Source organism: Triplophysa dalaica, chromosome 21 (genome assembly GCF_015846415.1).
Source record: "Triplophysa dalaica isolate WHDGS20190420 chromosome 21, ASM1584641v1, whole genome shotgun sequence".
NCBI classification, from domain to species: Eukaryota; Metazoa; Chordata; class Actinopteri; order Cypriniformes; family Nemacheilidae; genus Triplophysa; species Triplophysa dalaica.
Genome location: NC_079562.1, coordinates 5,823,888 through 5,843,664, shown reverse-complemented (window position 1 = coordinate 5,843,664; position 19,777 = coordinate 5,823,888). Strand labels below are relative to the sequence as shown.

The window sequence follows — 19,777 nt, the reverse complement described above, 5'->3', positions numbered from 1 at the left end:
AGTGTGCCCCATGTGTTCCCTTGGAGTCACAGTTCATACATGTCTCACACTTCTAGCTGTCACATAAGGTTTCCTTGTGTTCAAAGGGATATTTCAAATTTTTACATCATTATGACTTTCTCGCATCCACAGAACACAGAAGAAGGTACTTTGGTGAATGTTGGTAAGCGAAAACAGCACTGGCCCCCATTCACTTCTACTGTATGGATGCAAAACCAATGCAAGTGAATGGGGGCCAGTAACAAGCATTCTTCCAAATATCTTATTTTATGTTCTGTGGAAGAAAGAAAGTCATACAGGTTTGACAAGAGGGTGAGTAAATGATCACTTTAAATCACTTTAATATGCCTTTAATGTGTTATACCACTGCTGGCCGAAAGAGGCTGCAGCTGAGCTTCAAGTGGAAGATGCTTATATATTCATTTGATGTTTTTTAACAAACTGTGATGAAAAAAATGTCTGACGTTTTATTTGTATGATAACGAATAGAATATGTGATAAACGAACCATTTGACAATAACATTCATCATTTTTATCTGCAAAGCTGCACAAAACCAGCTCGTCCATTTGAATGTATAAAATATAACACGTTTGATCAGGAATTAATGTTATCATTGCTCAACCGAACCCAGTCGCAGATGCTCCGCCCCTTATGGACCGTTCTGAGCGCTCCTTCATCGTGAGTGGCCAAAGTGGGGTTCAGGGCCGGACTTCAGGGTCTTAATTCGGATTCCATTGGTGAGTAGTCCGTCACTCAGTTTAGTGACCTCTTCGGTTGACAGCGAAATTACGAATCATACTACCGCGAAAGCCTTGGCTTATTAATATTAATTAGGTTACGCGATAGGACGCACCATAAAGGTAACCAGGCAACGTCAGCGCGACTGGATGAATATTCATGAGCAAAGCCTTCGCGGTAGTGGGATCTATAATACGCCGTCTGATCGCGTTGTTAGGTTGTCAATGGCTCAGAATGAAGGTGGATACTGTTGCAGCTGCGATGATGGGTTACCACTGCAGGTGAAAATGAAAACATCGTTTCTTGGCGATGCGGATAGAGGAGACTTTGCGCATCGGTGTCTCGGGCATAAGTGAGTATATAGGTCGACGCTTTTCGGTAAATGTACATTAATGTCAAAGCGCTTGTCGTTTTACGCGCGTTCGTTGACGGACGTGTTGGGATTTTTACAGCGTTGCCGTTTCTAATAAGAATGCACGCGCACACCTCCCGCGTCCCCTGCCCACACACAACAGGAGACCGAAGTCACCTGTTATTGATAATGTCATGCGTTTAAGTCATGCACCTTTGCGATTGGGTTTGTATACGTTTTGTCTTTACGGTGGGAGGGCAACGTATATACATCGTTGTGATTTTTACCGCACCGCCGCGTTTTTACTGTTCATTTGAGAGTGGGTGTGAATTGTGTGGGCTATCAGTCATTTCTTGATGCTGTGACACAAGATTTGGCTATGCTAAGGTGGATACGATGCTTAAAATAATGATAGAACTTTTATCCACCTACGAGCGTTTCCAACGTTCGCGCGCACGCACGCACGCACATACCGCACAACACATCAAATGCAGAAATGCGCGACCCGTTATGCACAATTGCATAAACATATACAAGGAGCTTTGGGTGTCACGACGTGACGTGCGTAACGCATATGGAATAATGTTTCACATGAAAGCAACGGCCGGGTCATTATACTTCACACAAGGCAGCTGGATACCTGTCGCATATCCGAGGTGACAGTTATTCAATGCACGAGCATGTGTGTTTTCATCATACATCTCTGACGTTTGCTTTGAACGCACCCACCTGTAATCCTCAAGCTCGTGAAACTATGTGAAATTGTGATGGCATTCAGTCTGGAGGAACTGAAGTCTTTGTAGTATTATAGCTTTAGACAAAACACACGACAATGGTGTGCGTATCCTGTCTTATCATCACTTGATGCATGCATGTGAAACACATATGCAACTCTACACATAACAGAGTATCATTTGCTGCAGAATGCATCTTTTTTTTTGCTCTTCCTCTTTAGGTGACTGAGTGCGTGTGTCTGTGTGTGTGCATAGTGTATTAGTTTGCAGGAATGTGAGTCAGAGTGTGTGTGTGGATTATGACCAACCGGGAGCAAAATTTTGCTGCAATGACCCGTTTAAGTGCAGATTTCTGTCCCATCCATCGGCCTTCCACTCCTCTCGGCCCAGACATGCACCATCACGCCATCTTTTGACTTGATGAAGATTACTTACATCGGTAATGTGATGAATAAATTTGAGGTCCTTGGGATTGTAGGAGAGGGTGAGTGCATCTTCTGCTAACAACATTCTGTAGATGGATAAAGAGAATTTGATAATTTGTTTAGAAGATAATTTGTTTTCCACATTCAATGCACCAGTGGTAATTTGTGAACAGTTGGTGTGTCTATAAGATGAAGTGTCTGTGATAACATGAATAAATGGCTTGTGGTATAAGCTTAATATATTAACAAAACTTTTTCTTTCTCTCCAAAGGAGCCTATGGGGTGGTCCTGAAATGCAGACACAAGGTAAGGAATGTTCTTTGAATCTGTTGGTCAACATATAGAATTGAATATAGTTGGGTGTATATATCTAAATGCTGTACTATATGTTCAATTGCACAGCTGTTGTGTATATGTGAAAAACAGTCTTTTTTTGGTTCATTCTGTAATGCGTATTGGTGTGGCAAGTTATTATTTTACCCGCAAGAAAAACTTGCTTAACAGACTTGTGTTTTATGAGCCTCGCAGCTGTATCTTGTAAGTGTTGCACAACAAATTGTAAAAACTCCTTAAACGTTACATTTGTTATGATATTTAGAAATATATTTTAAATTCTAAAATGGCACGGTTCCCTAGCAACTGGTTCTTTTTAAATTGTGGGCTTCTCCAAATGTATTGCTTGTGGCCTAGTTGGCAGATTCCTTTCGTTGTTTGGGAGGCATTTTCAGACAGTCGAACATCGCTAGACTAAAACTCTCAATAAGGGAAATAAAAAATGCATTTTCGAACGTAAATTGCTGATGCACCGTTTGAAGATGTTGTGCATTCTTCTATTGTATTAATACAGCTTGTGTTCAAATGTATTAAGCCCATTGGATCTGAGATAAGACTGTGGATTATTTTTTACGTTATTAAACCCACCTTGTTATTTTCAATAGTCCCCGTTGTATGTTTGCTCAATGCTGTTAGTATTTGAGTCATGGTTGCATGCCCAGGACGTGTCTTCACGCCTGGGCAGGCAGCAGTGGAGTGGCTGTGCCTGTTTGGATGATGAACGACAGTACACTGCTACAGAATGGTTAGGGCTCATTACACTGTAGATTTTATTGACCCACAACTCACAAAGTTCACTATGATAGCTTGAATATCATGTTTTCTTTTATCTGTAGAGATACATGTACAGTAATTACAGTACATAGACCTTTTCAGAAGCAACGCAGGGGGTCAAAATCAAGGTCAGAAAGTTTCTTTGAATGCTGATGTGTGTGTAATTTACTTCGGAGACATCTCCAGTGGTTTGGAAATTTTAATTTTAAAGATAAAATGAAAATGGTTGCATGACGGGAAGGCAGGTAGACATATATTCTATATTATATGTAGTCATATTTTCATGTGTAATTGCGACGTTCCCAGGCATGATTGTTATGATAATGAGACATACATTTAGCAGTGAGTATACTCGTCAGTTTGCCAAAATACAAAACTGTGCTTGTACTTGTAGTAAATGGACAGTCAGCACTTTTTTCTTGTGTCTTTCATTGAATGCATTTAAAATTTTACTTGAAACCAAAAGTGCTTGTTTCCACTTTGTGTTAGTAACCAACTGAACTATTCCTGTAGTTGTACAAACCCTATAAAGAACAGTATTTTTTTTTTGAATGGACTGTAATTCTTCACTCTCTTCTGTTCTTGTGAAGTTTTTATTCTGTCAATACTGGTCGCTACTGATAAATTTAGTCTGTAAAAAAATCTGTCAGAATAAAAATCTTTTTTTAGGTTTGTCTTTTAAGGTCTAGTATATAAAATTGTGCCACATCAACCAACGGCTCTCTCTCCCATACCCCCTCTCTTTCAAAGCAATACGGTGGCTAACAGAATGATGTTGTCATGTTTTTGCTTCTTTGCTGAAAGAGATAATGTTTTTACGAAACGTGCTCTTGTTTGGTAGTTTTTCCATTAAGGGCTACGTTAGAAACAACATGGCGAATTCCCTGTAAGGGGACCCACTGTATATGTAGATAGATATAGCTCATTCTAATCATACATTAAACATTACACTTCATTATGTAAGGTCTTTATACACTTCTGAAGACATAGTTATGAATATTGCATTTCTGTCAATAGATCCTCTAAAAAAACTTCACATTGACATTTAAATAACAAATCAAGGACAGAAAAAAGAATGTCATTTTTAAATTAGGGAAAATCGGTCCACGATTCTTTATGATGAAACTGGATTATGTTTTTGTGTAGTATAAGGTTTTGGTGTGGTACGGTGTAAAGATGATTGATCTAAGTGTAATTTAATTGAGCTTAATTTATTACCAGTGGTTCCTGCAACATTATGTATACTTAACTGATAATACTAATGAGCTATATTTTAGATCACAATAGATTGAAATCAGAAACACCCCTATTTAAATATACAACAAACCTCATGCGTTTTTCGGATGCCTCGTATCATCCTGTGGAAAAAATACATTACCTAATACCCATTTTTGCTATTTTACTCATAATAAAGACTACACTTAATGTTCAAGATCTTTTTAGTCATAGTTAGAAATGAATGATTGAACATCTGAAGCAGAATGTATTCGCCGAGTCCTCATAATAAAGAATGTGAGGGGGGGCAGAGACTTCTTATGAGAATGTTACCGATTGTTCATAGATGGACTGGAGAGATGAATGGTTATTTTTGTGACACATTTTATTATTGCGTTGGATTAGGCTGTCATGAATTTATGTGGTCATGTTAAATGTGCACGGACAAACAAAGACACAAACAAACAAACATAAATCAACCTTTTCGTTTAAATATTTTATGCATTCCTATACTCATTTATATTTTATACGGTTAGTCATTAGAATGTGTTAAGCATAAGTTTGTCTTATATAGTTGTAGTACTTGCTCTAAGACTTGTCTTTGTAAACCAAATCTTCTAAAAGCTCAGCTGTCTGGTTTACAGTGAGTAGGCTCTTGTTTCTAACTATTTCTATTGGAATGCCTATTGTTCCTCTCAAGTCTGCCTTAAGTGATGTTATCCCAGAAAGCCATGAAGACCATGAAAGCCCGATTGTCTGTGACCAAACACCAAAAGATCTGTTCTTTTATTCGGTTTGCATTCCCTTGTGTTTCCTGTTATTATTATTATTTTTTTCAAGTGAAAAGTTAAGGATCATTTACATACATTTTTACACATTTGAGAATAATAATGAACTCCTCAAAACCATATAATAACCCCAATTGAAACTATGCTGTGACTAAAAGCATCCAAAATAAATGAACTCATTATATTTTAACAATATTGTAGTCACATTTTGCGAAAACTTGAGATTTTATCATCCAGTTTCTTGAGATCTCTGTAAAAAAAATTAAGCAAAATTGAAGGAATTTCCACCTATGCTGGATTCTTTTTGACTGCTTTTTATTCAGTATTTGGTCCAAGTGATCAGTTTGGACAAAGTTATTGGCTTGGAAAAAAGGGAGTCGACTCTGAATCACGCAAATGAGTCGTGCCCTATTCCGATTCGCTACCCGCCGCGGATTTACGACACTACATATAGTCCCCGCCTACGTTTTGCTAGGACTGCCGCGAAAACTTCACTCTTCTCCCCCAAACACTGTAGCTCCTGAGCCTCATTCACGGTAGACCAATCACAGCAGACTAGACCATCTGACCAATCAGATAAGAGTAGGCTCGCGGAAAGGAGGGGATTAGACGGATGGTTCGCCGAACGAATCATTTGAGAGTCAGTCAAGAAGTAAGGTAAGAAAAACTGCGTATTATAACAAAATAATAGTGTTTTACACATTGTATGTACGTAAAGTTGTTGTTGAACACTACATAAAGCAAAATAAGACCTAAAAATCAAGGAATATTTACACTTTAAGAAAAGACTCAGAAGGAAGAGACTAAAGAAATATATACTCTTCAGTCCTGTGTGGTTCTGTAAGTGATGGAGATATCTAAATTTCAAGGCTTTTCTGTCGGTGAAGAGGAATATTTATTTTTATGTCGTATAAGCCGGTTGAGGACAGTGAAGGAAGTGGGGACGTGAGTGTGCATTACCATTAAATAGGTCACCTTGAGTGGGAACGCTGGCTGTGGAGGGCCATGTTGAGATGACTGTGCAAGGCTCCGTGGTTGAGATAGTGTGTGACAGAATCAGAAAGATGGAGCGATGGGTCTCGTTTCATTATGAAAGATGTTTTAGTTGTTGACTATGGGTAGAGGGGTTTGTATTTCAAACATGCCATTTTGATTTTTGATGATTTGCTTGGTTATGCTTGAACGTAAAAAGGACAATACAAATATAAAACTTAAATGTTCTTCTTCTAGGTGGTAAGATTGCAGATGCGGACCTTAAACATAGATGTTAAAGGACCAGATTTGCAGAAACAAATTACATCGTGAACATTGATTAATTCATCTTTTTTAGTGTCTGACCTGGCTTAATCCGCGTCCAATAAATGAACTCATGGTGTTATAAATGAAATGGTGTTTGCTGTTGTGACCCGAGTAGTCGCATTATTTTGCAAGCACAAATGGAGCTTTAGATCCTGTGGCACATCTTACTGGCAATAAATAAAAAACATGAAGCTTAAATGGATTTTAATGATATTATTTAGCACTTTCTTTTGCTTATGTCATTAGCCCTCAAGGCTAAGCCTTTCTGCCATGTGTCTAATGTAAACATGTCTGTACTGTTAATAATAATAATCATAAACTTGAATTTATACAGCATCTTTCGAAGTTACTTCCCAAAGTGCTTTACATAAAATAATCCAGGTAAAGAAATTAACCATAAAACAATAATTACCAAGAAGATTAAAAGCAAAACAGCAACCTATTAGAAAACATTAAACTATAAGCAAGTCTAAAATGTGTGTTTTAGGAGGATCTTTAAAAACACTAAGAGATATAGCCTGTCTAATTGTAATGGAACAATGGCCGTGTAGTCGATGAAAACACAGTCAATATGCGGGACACTGTAATGTATGGACCTTGAGGAAGACAACATGTAGTGCTGCGGCTGCCTTCTTTCATCTTACAACCATTTTGGATTGTGAAGCTATTTAATATTTGTGCCAACAGGAATTGAAGAAGGCAGAATCAGCTTTAAGAATCAATCATCTTGAGTTGTTGCGGCTTTGTTTAGTTGAGATGTGGCCCTTTAGCTTTATTTGTTTAATTTTGGTATTTCTAAATGTGCAAGACAGTTTCCTCCTCTGTATTACATATGACTTCTTTTAGATATGTTCTAAAGCCAACATGAAATCAAAATTTACTGTTTACTTTATTACCATGTGACCAGTGTGTGAAAACTCAGCAAAGTCACTTTTTGTGTTTTTTTTAAACATGTAGTCATTTAGCGGATGATGTGATAATATACAGTAATGTTAAGAACATTTAATGAAAATATAACCTTGATATCTAAAATTAAACTTTGTTGCATGTTATTTCAGTATTTGATTTTGAGTCTTTGGCCTTGTTTTCACAGATTGGGTCACACATATTTTCCTAATCTTATTTGTAAGAAAAAGTATGTTATTGAATTTCTATTTACATGATTAGCACCATGATTTAAACAAATATTTAAAAAGTAGGAATACACCGATATGTGAATTTTGGCCGATAACCATAATTGTTCAACATTGGAGGCCGATAACCGATACATTGGCCGATATACTGCATCTACATTTTAATATAACATTTTCTGTGACTGAAAAAAAAATTCACCTGAAAATCATGTACCAAGCATTCTTTAGACCAATAAAAGATTCTTTAACTTTTTTACTTTTCTGGTATAATGGTTATTTAATTTTAAACAAATCAAAGATGTTCTTCCAAAGCAACCTAGAATAATGCTCCTTATAGCCACAAGTCTAACAGGTCTCAAGACAGGAATCATTCAGACAGCAGTAAGATTCAAACCATACGCTATTGTTCATATAATTTACACATTCATAAATATCTACATACTAAATCAACAATGTTTTGCTAATAGCAGTAAGTAGAAGGACAGTACTGTACTGTATCTTATCTGTGAGCAGCGTCCAGCTGAAGGGGTTCAACTAGAGAAAATGATTTATAATTTCAACTATAATATATCAGCCAAACTTGTATTATATTTTTTTATAATAAATATCAGTATATTACTGATATGGCTGATAATTTATTGTGAATCCCCATTAAAAATATGTATTTTTAGGCAGTATTTTATATTTTTGTTGTATTTTTTATCTATTTGTCATAGTAAATGGCAGTTGTTTAATGTCAGTTATTAATGTAATAAACATAATGGCAGTAATAGCAAATAAAATGGCAAATTAGGTCATTCTCAATAGATAAAGATGTTTAATCCTTTTTCATTCATTAAGTGACCTGCATCAGTGAAGGTGAAAGTGACTTCATTCAGATTTTAAGCATTTTGACATCCATCTTATTCTTATCCCTTTTTAATGTTTCGCATTTAATCATTACATCTAAAAAACCCTGTCCTAGATCGAGTTCTTTTAAACAAGCCCTTACAAACGTCAGTACATTTAATAGAGATGACTGTATAATAGACATCTCTTGAATTCAGATGATATCAAATTTAGCTGTGAACTTCTCTATTTCTGCTTGAGGCACAAGTGGTTCAAGTTCACAAGTTCTTCATCAAAACAGAGACACTTTGACAGCTCAGGAACCCAGCTTTGTTTCCTATCTAAGCAAGTTGCACATGCATTGTCAACAAAATGAAATTAGATCCATGCTGTTTTTTTAACAATATAGTTGAAGGTACCAGATGCAAATCATTATTAAAGTGAGCAATGCTACAGGTTGACTTCCAACATGTTGAAGCTTTTTCATTGCTTCAGCTGCTTGTAAAAATGCAATTGATTTATTAAAACCAGAATCAGCATTTTGGTTAAACTAGAGAGTTTTGCACTGAAATTAAGAAAAACATTTTTTTTACTTGGATTAAGATATTAAAACAACAAATTTGCTGTTTGTAATCCCACTACGTTCACATGGTAAAGTGATAGACTAAAAGCCATCAACACAGGCTCACTCCCCCTGTGAGTGAATGTAATGATATATTGACTATTCTGAGTGCTTTGGACCCCCATTGGGCCTTTAGTGGTCCTTATGTTTCGCATCAACAGCCTGTCACTCACAAGTACACCTGACCTATACATTAACATGCTGTAATCCAAAACGGAAACAACTACGCTGAGGATTAAGTTACCGCCGGTCATCAAAGATCCAATTGTTGTTGTCTGTAATACCAGATTATTTTGTCTATACATATTTGTATCATATTTGCACTTTGTAAATAGAGTTATCGAATGGTCTCAGTGGTTATTAAAGATGTGAGATGCGGGTGCAGTGCGTGGGGTTTGTTTTGAAGCTGTGAAAGTCTCAGTTTCTTCATAAAGACCTTTCAAATGAACGATCTATTGTCCGTGACTCATTCACCCTCTATATTTATCATGAGAGACTGACAGTTTCTGCAAGTATGTGGAAAAAAACTAAATATATATTTTCTCTAAATGGTTTTATTTTGAAGTCTAGTTCCAGGGGTTGTAATACATGACAAGACTCAAAAGAAAATTAATTTTATTTTCCTGACCAGGTTGGGCTTGTAGTTCAGATTGTAACTAGTCCCATCACAATGACTTAATTATTTTCTTTAATTTGTTTGTTTAAAATGTTAGATTTTAAATTTGCAATAACAGCTTCAATAACAGCTTTTTGGGGGTTTACTTTCTTCCATAACTGCATGTTTTGCGAAACGCTCACAAAACATCCTTTTAATATCAAAGGCTATAATGGTGACATAGTTCTTTATAGTGTATGAAACCCTGACAGTGTGGTGAAATTAAAACAGACTTGACTCTCTGCAAGAAACCTATGCAAGGGCCCTTGTAACTCCATATGGAGAAGCCACTTCCTAATCCAGTCTCTCATGCTTGCTGTGACTCTGAATAATTTCTCATCACGATTCATATTTGTTTGTGACGAGTTGTGCTTGAAGTGAAAATGACTGGTGGGTCCGCTATGGAGGAGAAGCATGAGGAAACATTCAAGGCACTCGGTGCCGCACTGGAGGCGTCAGGTGGAGCTGGCTCCTGGATCCAGCCCTGTTGTGGGAGTTTAAGTTGGGATTTTCTTTCGTTTTAATTGCAGCTGCTTCTCTCAGCAGTCTACTTAAATCTTGAGAGCTGGGGCGTTGCATGGATTCCGTCCAAATGTTAGCAAACACATGTTTTAGTCAGAGGGTGGTGGTGTGGTTTAATCTGTGTGTACATCACATGCAAATTAGTGAAGACTTGAGTCTTCATTTAAGGGATTGTTCTCCCAAAGATGGTAATTCTGTCATCATTTACTCCGCCTCTCGTCATTTTGAACCTGTCTGACTTTCTGTCTTTTGCAAAACACAACAGAAGATATTCTGAAGAGTGTTGATAACTGATCAGCGGAAGTGACTATTCATTTCTAGTGTACAGAAAGATAACCAATGCAAGTCAATGGGTACCGCCCTTTTTCGGTTACCAACATTCTCTAAAATATCTTCTTTTATGATCTGCAAAAGAAGGAAAGTCATACAGAATGTCTGTTTAACATGCTTTTTTACTGAGTCCATTAACGGCCTGCTAATAAAGCTTGTGTTTGAGGAAAAAGCTTCAGCTAATTTGCATATCTGTTTTGCAGGAGACAAAAGAGCTTGTGGCTATTAAGAAGTTCAAGGACAGCGAAGGTAAAAGACTGTTAGACTGAATCCTTGTTTTCGTCTGTGCAATTTACTGTTTGGAGGTTTTAAGATGAGCTGCATAATAGTTGCAGTTACCATGACTAGTAATTTGCATGTTTTTTTGTAAGAGGCTGTTTAAGTGCTGTCTTTTACACAAAGATGCTTACCCAACAATTGTAAAATAAGTAAAATCCTACATATGTTTAACTTGGAAGTTCTCTAACCAGAAGACACAAGCAACTGTCTTAATCTTCTCCCAAACCCGCTGTGTTTTCCCATAGAGAATGAGGAGGTCAAAGAAACGACGTTACGAGAGCTCAAGATGCTCCGGACGTTGAAGCAGGACAACATCGTAGAATTGAAAGAGGCTTTTCGGCGACGGGGAAAACTCTATCTTGTGTTTGAATATGTGGAGAAGGTCAGCTCAAAACATCATATTTCATTTCACATGATGTCGCACTTGGAGGGTAAAACTAGGCTTTCTGCATTGAAGTTGTGTTTACTTGGTTTGTGTAGCCAAAATTGCAGATAGTTTCTTTTTGGTTGTGCCCATAGGAAATAGATTTGCTCATTGTTTATGATTATTACGTTATTCGGGCTACAGAGAGATAGTTTGAAGTTAGTACTATGAAGTATGGTGTAGTCTTGTTCTTCTTTTTATTTCAGAATATGCTTGAGCTGTTGGAGGAGTTGCCTAATGGTGCACCACCCGAAAAAGTACGGAGCTACATCCTTCAGCTAATCAAAGCTATTCACTGGTGTCACAAGAATGAGATTGTTCACAGGGGTAAGACTATCACATGTTTTTCTTGTTTTTAATCCATAATAAAGACATATTTTGAATATTATGATTATGTTATGAAATATTTTTTATGTTGTCAAGTAAAATAAGGTAAATTAGCAAACTATTGTTGCTCATAACAAAAACAAAATATAATTTAAAATCAAGAATCAAACAACAAATAGGTTGACAATCCGGACAATACCTCTACACTACGGGGAGAAAATGATGTCAACTATTCAAGTAATGTTTAAGAAAATTTAACAAAATTAAAAAGATAAAATTATAAATACACATTGCACAAAACATTATACCTTAGTTGTACTTTATTGTGATATCAAATTTTAAAAATGTGTCACTTTTCTTATTTTTAGAAAATTTAAGAGTAGTCTGTGAGTAAGAGAGTTTTTGCTTCTTTCCAAACAAGATGTGACAAATGGCTAAAAACTGGTGTAACAGAACATGTGAGGTATTATATGAAATCAAAACTGAGACCTTTGCTTTCTATTTTTGCATTACATCAAAACATACGTTCAGGAAGATTTTTTTGTTTCCCTTTGATCTAATTTGCAGACATCAAGCCTGAAAACCTGCTCATCAGCTCCAATGATGTCTTGAAGCTGTGTGATTTTGGTGAGCAGAGACTCTGATTCAGGATCAGCCTCCCCCATATTCACACTGATCTCTCTCGCTGAATGCTGCTTAGACTCCTCGAGCTCCGCAGTGACGTCTGAAAACAGAAAATAACTGATTATAATAACTAATTTGAGTGTATGTGAAAAACTGATTTGTCCGACTCGTGCAAATGTTTGAGAGACTGAATGGCTGTAATACAAATATTGTTTGACAGAGATTTTAAAGACTTAAAATCAGTTATTTCAGCTATCTGCCATTTATAAAGGAAAAAGCTTCAGCTGTTTGGTAGTTTGGTAAAACTATGAGGCCATATATTATACATGTATGTATATTCACTCAGGGTTCAATTTTGCCTCAAGACCGAATGGCACAGGAATCAGGCATGACTCATTCCGCAGGCTTCTCTCAAAGACTTTTATTTTTAGAGGCAACTACATGGCAAGATTAATTAAGAACTCTGAATGTTGTGCGCAACATTGCCCATGCCAAATACCACTCTTTCCTGTGTCGTTCTCTGCTCATCCTCTTTACTTTCTCGCTTCCTGAATCTCTCCACCCTGGCTGTTCACCTCCAGGCTTTGCCCGTAACCTCTCTGAAGGCAGCGATGCTAACTACACCGAATATGTGGCAACCAGGTGGTACCGCTCACCTGAACTGCTTCTGGGGTGAGTTCGGCTATCCTCAGGCTTCCTGTGAATATCATGTGTACTTCCTGTTCTGGTGATTCCTAACATAGTTTCTTCTGACAATAACTGTAACATAACATCAAATCTGTAAAGCCAAAAGGGAGCATGAAAAAAACAAGCTAATTTTCCTTTATAGAAAAGTTGATTTGATATATCTATTAGATGTGACATCATGTTTGTGTGTGTGGTGCACGGCTGTTTGTCCTTGTCGCCATTGAAGCGTTATTTTCTAGTAGATGAATGCAGTGGAAGATTTTTTGAAAGTCTCACCATTTAAATTCCACCCACACAAATATTCTCTCCTCCCTCTTGCTGTGTGTTGGTGCAAAGATTTGTGTCTCGGTGTTATGTCTATCTCTCTAGCCTGCTTTCGCTCTCTCTCCATGTTTTCATGATTTGAGCTCTTTGCTAAGGCAATGATCGCTATTGCCAAGGGTAAACATACGAACAATCTAAACCTAAAGGGACAGTTCACACAAAAATTTAATTCTGTCATAATTTAATCACTCTCGAATTGTTCTCAGTCTGTGTAGACTAGACCTTTCGTTGTTCTAATAAACACAGGGAAATGTTATAAGAAGAATGTTTCTAACCAAATATTTATATTATGATAGTGTACCACAACTCTCTCAGTTTTTTATTGTGCATGCAAATTAATATCTGTCAAACTGCAGTAGGTTTGTTTTGATTTAAGCCATAATATCAAAAAAAAATACAGCTAACTAACACAATAAAAGAATGCTTACATAATACAAATACAAGTTTTTTCAGCAGTCTGTGCTGCTAAATACTATGTATTTCAAAATTATGGATGTAAATAAATGTTAATAATACTTTTCAATCTAATTGTTAATTTGAATTTTTAATTTATCTTGCCTAACATTTCTTATGGAAAAAATGCAACATTAAAGGGAAATACGAAAATAGAAATCTCATCAATGCTTGATTTTAGTTTTCTGCTCTACTCTCACAGGGCTCCATATGGGAAGGCGGTGGACATGTGGTCAGTGGGGTGTATTTTGGGAGAATTGAGTGATGGGCAGCCCCTGTTTCCGGGCGAAAGTGAAATCGACCAGCTCTTCACCATTCAGAAGGTGTTGGGTCCCTTACCACCAGAACAGATGAAGCTGTTTTACAGCAACCCTCGTTTCGCTGGACTAAGAGTGAGAATGTGCCTTCTCATTTGCTCTTTACTGTCATGTTCTGTCATGTGCTCGCCTCTTCGCTTCTCTCTATTCCTGTGGCATCAATCCCAGTATTCTGAATAAGTGACTGGCTATGACTCATGTATGTATGTGAAACACAACTGGCTCTGTATTGACGGGGCTGGTCACAGCACATAATATTCACACATGTGTCCACAGTTTTAAAACCTTGTAAGCTGACTCAATAGACAGCCTTATGCACTCTCAGCACAGAGATTATTCCATGAGGTGCTTCTTGAGACACCATCTTTTAGTAAAAAAATTGAATGCAAGGCAATATTTATGCTTTTAATTTTCTCAATTTTACTATACTGGTTTTCCAGAACGAACATACATATACAATATTGTTTTAATGTGTCAGATTTTTCATCAGCAATGCTATTGTTGTGTGTTTGGGACAGTTTCCTTCTGTAAGTCACCCTCAGACACTTGAGCGAAGGTACCTGGGTATTATCCATGGACTCATGTTGGATTTAATGAAGGTAAAGCAATTTGCACCATTCATTAGGGTACACATTTGAGGTGTTAATAAAGAGTATTATTGTTCCTCTGTGACATGACTTTCCTCCTTTTTCCTTCATGTCAGAACCTGCTGTGCCTGAACCCGACTGAACGCTTTCTGACGGAGCAGTGTCTGAACCACCCTGTGTTTCAGGGTTTGAGGGGTCCGGAGCGACCAGCGCCACCTTCGCCAACCCCACCTCGCTCTTCAAAGAGGAAACCGTACCACGGAGACAACACTATCCCCAGCCGGTTAGCAATCCAGCAATACACTTAAAGGAATAGATGACACAAAAATAAAATAAATAAATCACCCTCTAGTCATTTCAAACCTGTATGAGTTTCTTTCATCTGCAGAACTCAAACAAGATGTTTTGAAGAATGTTGGTAACCAAACAACGGCGGTACCCATTCACTTCTGTTGCATAGACACTAAACCAATGGAAGTCAATGGGTACCGCCGTTGTTTGGTTACAACATCCTTTAAAATATCTTCTTTACTAACAATCCCTTAAAATCTTTAAAAAACTAGTGTTAAAGAATACAACCTTATTGTAAGGGTGTTACCGAATAAACTTTACCGTTGCAAATGGTAGTAAAATAAGGAGACTGTATTGGACCGCTTTGACCGTTTTTTATGTATTTGCAGAGTATTGAGCTTTATTCTCTTTTTTGCAAAAAAGCAGCTTTTAACATGAACAGCTTATCAATAGTGTGCCATTATTTTCATTTCTTTCACATGTTAAATCAGGTTAAGTGTAGTTCACTCTTATTGGTGTGTTCCTCTGCAGGAATCATAGCAAGAGCTCAAGTCATCGGCGAGCTAACAGCAAAGATTGCTCGTCTCTTCCCCGCCACGAAGACCTCCACCGGAGTACCGACAACTTCCTAAATGGCAGCAACATGCCAACTTCTTCCACCCTGAGCCCTACCTTACACCCCAAGAGCTACCAGGTCCAGACCCTAAGCCGCTCTGCCTCTAGCAGCAAAGATCTGGCTAACAACAACCTTCCCCACCTCCTCAGCCCCAAAGACAATAAAGGAAAGACCGAGTTTGATTTCAACCTGGGGCCTAAACCTGGAGGTCCAACTGTAGTAGCAGACACATCCGGTTTAAAGTACCTCAAGTCCTCTAAACCAGGACGCCACTCATCCTTCTTAGAAGGGAAGACCAGCACGCTCCAGTCCGGGGACAAGCACAGTCGCCATAACTACATGGAATCCTCACACGGATCCATGCCTTCCACATCCTCCTCCAAAAGTTCCTCGTCCTTCCTCAGCCTGTCCAAGAGCCACGGGGCGCTGAGTGACGCCAAGTCCGTTGGGAATCTCTCCGAGACGCGGCTTCACCCAGACGACCCCATGGCCGGGTCGGGCTCGGGTTCCAGGTACTTCCCATCTAGCTGCCTGGATCTAAACGCGGCTCCCGGCAGCCCAAGAGGGGAGCGGCACGCTGGGACGGAACGCCAAGGTCACAGCCCCAGCGGACGGGGGAACTCACGCCTGGAGGGAGGAACACTTGACTCGCGCCGTTCTTCAGGACGCAAAAAAACACCGGATGAACCGAAGGCTTCCGACACGCTCGACCCCAACAGGGTTGTGGGAGCAGGGGGCGGGCACTCTCACAATCTCCCGTCCCCACACGAGTCCTATCCTTACGGTCTCGGCTACACTAGTCCGTTCTCCTCACAGCAGCGACCTCACCGCCACTCCATGTACGTTCGGAGAGAGCGACACCGGCCACACGGACAGGAGGTGGGCTTGGTGGTCGGGCAGGGAGCACCGACGCGTGCCAGCAGCTTACAGCTCCTCTCGCCTCAGCTGCAGCACAGAACGCTCCCACGGCACAACACCAGTTCATCTCGAGAAGAACTCTCGCAAGATATGAGCAGGGTCAGTGACCTTCATTATCTCAGTGTCCTGTGTCGTATTGATTGAATGGTTATCTTACTAAACAATCATGGCTTCCATTATCAGCATTTAATCTCTGCTTTCTAGCAAAGGAGTGTCCCCAAGCCAGGTGGGCTGTGCAATTAATCGAAAATTAATCGTAATCGTCATTTTTGGCCTTCAACTATAACAAAAACAAATAAACGAGGTCACATTAGATTTGGCAAGGATCCTATCTTTTCTTGTGGTATAAATCCACACCGCACCCCTTTTCATTTACAGTGGTTCAGCTGTTCTATTTCTTTACATTTAATTTTCAGTTGAATTCACAGTTTAAAAGCAAAGTTATTCATTTTCTATGTTGTTTTAAAAGTGAGTGAGTAATCGTTTTAAATAATTGGGATCTCAATATTGGCCAAAATAATCTTAATTATGTTTTTGTCATAATCGAGCAGCCCTAAAGCAAGGATACCTTCTTATTTCTGCTTGTCTCTCTCTGAATATAGCTTTTCTGTTTTATTCTGTGAGCAAACAGCAATAATGTAAACGCTGCTTGTTCGGGCCAGTATTTTCAGAAGATTAGATTTGTGTGTTTGTGTGTGTGTGCATTTGCATGTGTTCTAATGTGATCTAATTTAAAGATATGACTCCACTGCATTCATGTACCTTATTGTTGTGTGCACAACTATTTGATTACACAGTGGACCACCACTCACACCCCCACACACAAAGATATGCACAATTCTGATGGGATTACATTTTCAAACCACATTTGTGTTGTTTAAGGACATCTGTGATTTCAGATGAAAGTGTGATATCCGTAGTTTATGGTACGATGGAGATGTCAATCTTTAAAGACTGGGGCACGGTGGCATGAAAACCCTTAGTAACAATAATGTTACAATAAGAATTGTACGAAGCTGTACGATTATTTCCGGAAAAACACGAGCTCCTCGAGGTGGGACTAGTGGGGAGAGTGGGATGGAACTACAGCACGAGCAAGCGACACATCACATCATCCCTTCATGTTTCATACATTATGCACGTACACGCTGATTGCCAACAAAACACAGACGCATGACTTAGTTTGACTTACCGCGTGCCGTTCATGTCCGTCATCTTTTAGCACCGGAACCGCACAATCTATCAGTTTCAAACAATTCCAAATCTAGGATTATATCCACCGTTTATATTACATCCATCACTGAAATGCTGTGAACAAACAGACACACCTAAACTTCACTATCACAAGAGGAATGAGCTGCAGCCCAGACCATCTTGACGCAGCGCAGATAACCTTGGAGGTAAGCGGATCTCGCTCGTCGGTTGGCTCCTGGGAGGGCTTTTTCGCCTTCGCTATGGGGTGCTTTTGGCAAATAAAAAGAATAGGATCCCTGTGACGACACAGGGATCCAGAATTAGAAAAAACTTTCAGAAAAAAGTTTGAGTGCTGCGGGAGTGAATCAAGTACAGAAATACTACAACATACGTCCAACTCGTTGAGCATGTTAAGCATGAAAAGCCGGCAAGTTTAACAGTTTAAAGAAGTCAGAATGCATGACATAGCATGACACCCGATCTTTAATGCACCATTAATGAACATGAATAACTGTATTGACATGAACTAACATTAGCGAGGACCAATAAATGCTGAAAAATTAAAATGTTCATTGTTATCTAATGTTAGCTAATGCATTTACTAATGTTACCGAATAGCACCTTATTGTAAAGTGTTACCATTGAAGGTTATGGCGAATGATATTCCAGCAGTACTTTTTTTTAAAACAATTTTTGTATCCAGAAAGGTCAGAATCTGTATCAGGCCGCAGAACAAGAAACAGACTTTTACTTGCATCTTCGCTTCTCAGAAGAAAAGCTCAACTTTCCCAACATTATTCTAAGAATAATGACCTATGCTATCCACATGCAGTACATTTCATTTCCAGTGTATTTTTTTTGTAGTATGTATTGCACACTCCAGCATCTTTTAGTGCCTTATTTTGTTGTGTGTTTATGTCTGCAGAATGACCAGTCGCCCAAAGAGAAGACTCACTCTCGTCCTCCGATTAAAGACTCTACGAGGGACAACACAGCTTCTTTCCACACACAGCGCCCAAAAAATGAGGTCTGAGGTCCTAACATGACCCATAAAACTCTTATTCACACAGCCACACACTCTCAAAAGTAATATAAATGTCAAACTGAAATGTTACTTTCTTGTTTTTCATGCCCCCTCTTATCTTTGTTTTAATACATTGAACATTAAAGCAAATTACATTTTGTATTTAGACCATTGCTGCTTGCTGTGTTTGTTGATATGGATGTTTTGTTAATGTCATTATGTTAATAATTTCTCAAGCATTAAATACCCCGTTGAAAATTCACTCACCTTCATGTTGTGTGATGACTGTTTATAGGTATGCCGGTCAAAATAAAGGATGCTCCATATTTTTCAGACCTCAAATACTGCAAAGAAAGCAAATTCGAGTTCACTTTTAATTGTACATGTATTTAGGAAAAGTTAAAAATAATTATGTTATAACCTCAAATTTTACTCATGCTGTCAGTCTTTCTCGTTGCTGTTGGATGACTCTCGTTATCACTCCTGAGGTTTGATTTTGTTGAAATTTAATAGACACTGGACTCGAATGACCACAATAGAAATGTTTACATAAAATGAAAATTTGATGTAAACATAAAGTTTTCTCACAATTTCTGTATTCTTTCTTAGTGTGAGCGACCTCTCGTAACCCAGCCTGGGATGTACCATGACTCACATATGGAAGACGGAACCTCGTCCAAGGAAAACCGAATCATCTACAGTGACTCAATGCCTCGTAGAGTAGGAAGCTTCTACAGAGGTACCCGGAACCCTTTGTAATATTTGTTTAAACCGTGATTTCTGCTTTCTGTTAACATTCCTTCCACTTCCGGTTATGTTTTAAACAGGGATGAATATAATGCTTAATTGTTAACTGTTTTTAATTAAACAATAAAAAAATCAAGTAGTTAAAATAAGTGTTTGCTGCTACAATGCTGTTGTTAAAAGAACCACAGCGTCCGCTGCTCTTACTGCGGGACGTCT

General features: G+C 38.4%; 1 protein-coding gene and 1 long non-coding RNA gene across 2 annotated transcripts in view; one reads left to right on the top strand and one right to left on the bottom strand.

Moving 5' to 3' along the window:
* Window positions 1–942: 942 nt before the first annotated feature.
* The window catches only part of cdkl5 (cyclin dependent kinase like 5), a 24,656-nt gene continuing 5,821 nt past the window's right edge, over window positions 943–19,777 (top strand). The window contains 14 exon segments of the mRNA XM_056734693.1: window positions 943–1,091; window positions 2,047–2,309; window positions 2,522–2,556; window positions 10,953–10,998; window positions 11,274–11,410; window positions 11,659–11,779; window positions 12,347–12,406; window positions 12,985–13,075; window positions 14,070–14,259; window positions 14,703–14,783; window positions 14,888–15,054; window positions 15,594–16,695; window positions 18,716–18,817; window positions 19,424–19,553. Coding sequence (XP_056590671.1) covers window positions 2,246–2,309; window positions 2,522–2,556; window positions 10,953–10,998; window positions 11,274–11,410; window positions 11,659–11,779; window positions 12,347–12,406; window positions 12,985–13,075; window positions 14,070–14,259; window positions 14,703–14,783; window positions 14,888–15,054; window positions 15,594–16,695; window positions 18,716–18,817; window positions 19,424–19,553 — 2,326 coding nt within the window. The 5' untranslated portion in view covers window positions 943–1,091; window positions 2,047–2,245.
* LOC130410176 (uncharacterized) overlaps window positions 11,880–19,777 on the bottom strand; it is a 21,402-nt gene continuing 13,504 nt past the window's right edge. The window contains exons 2-3 of the long non-coding RNA XR_008904987.1: window positions 19,082–19,158; window positions 11,880–12,503 (exon numbers count right to left, since the gene is read on the bottom strand). This is a non-coding gene — a long non-coding RNA (uncharacterized LOC130410176). The remainder of the gene's footprint in view (window positions 12,504–19,081; window positions 19,159–19,777) is intronic.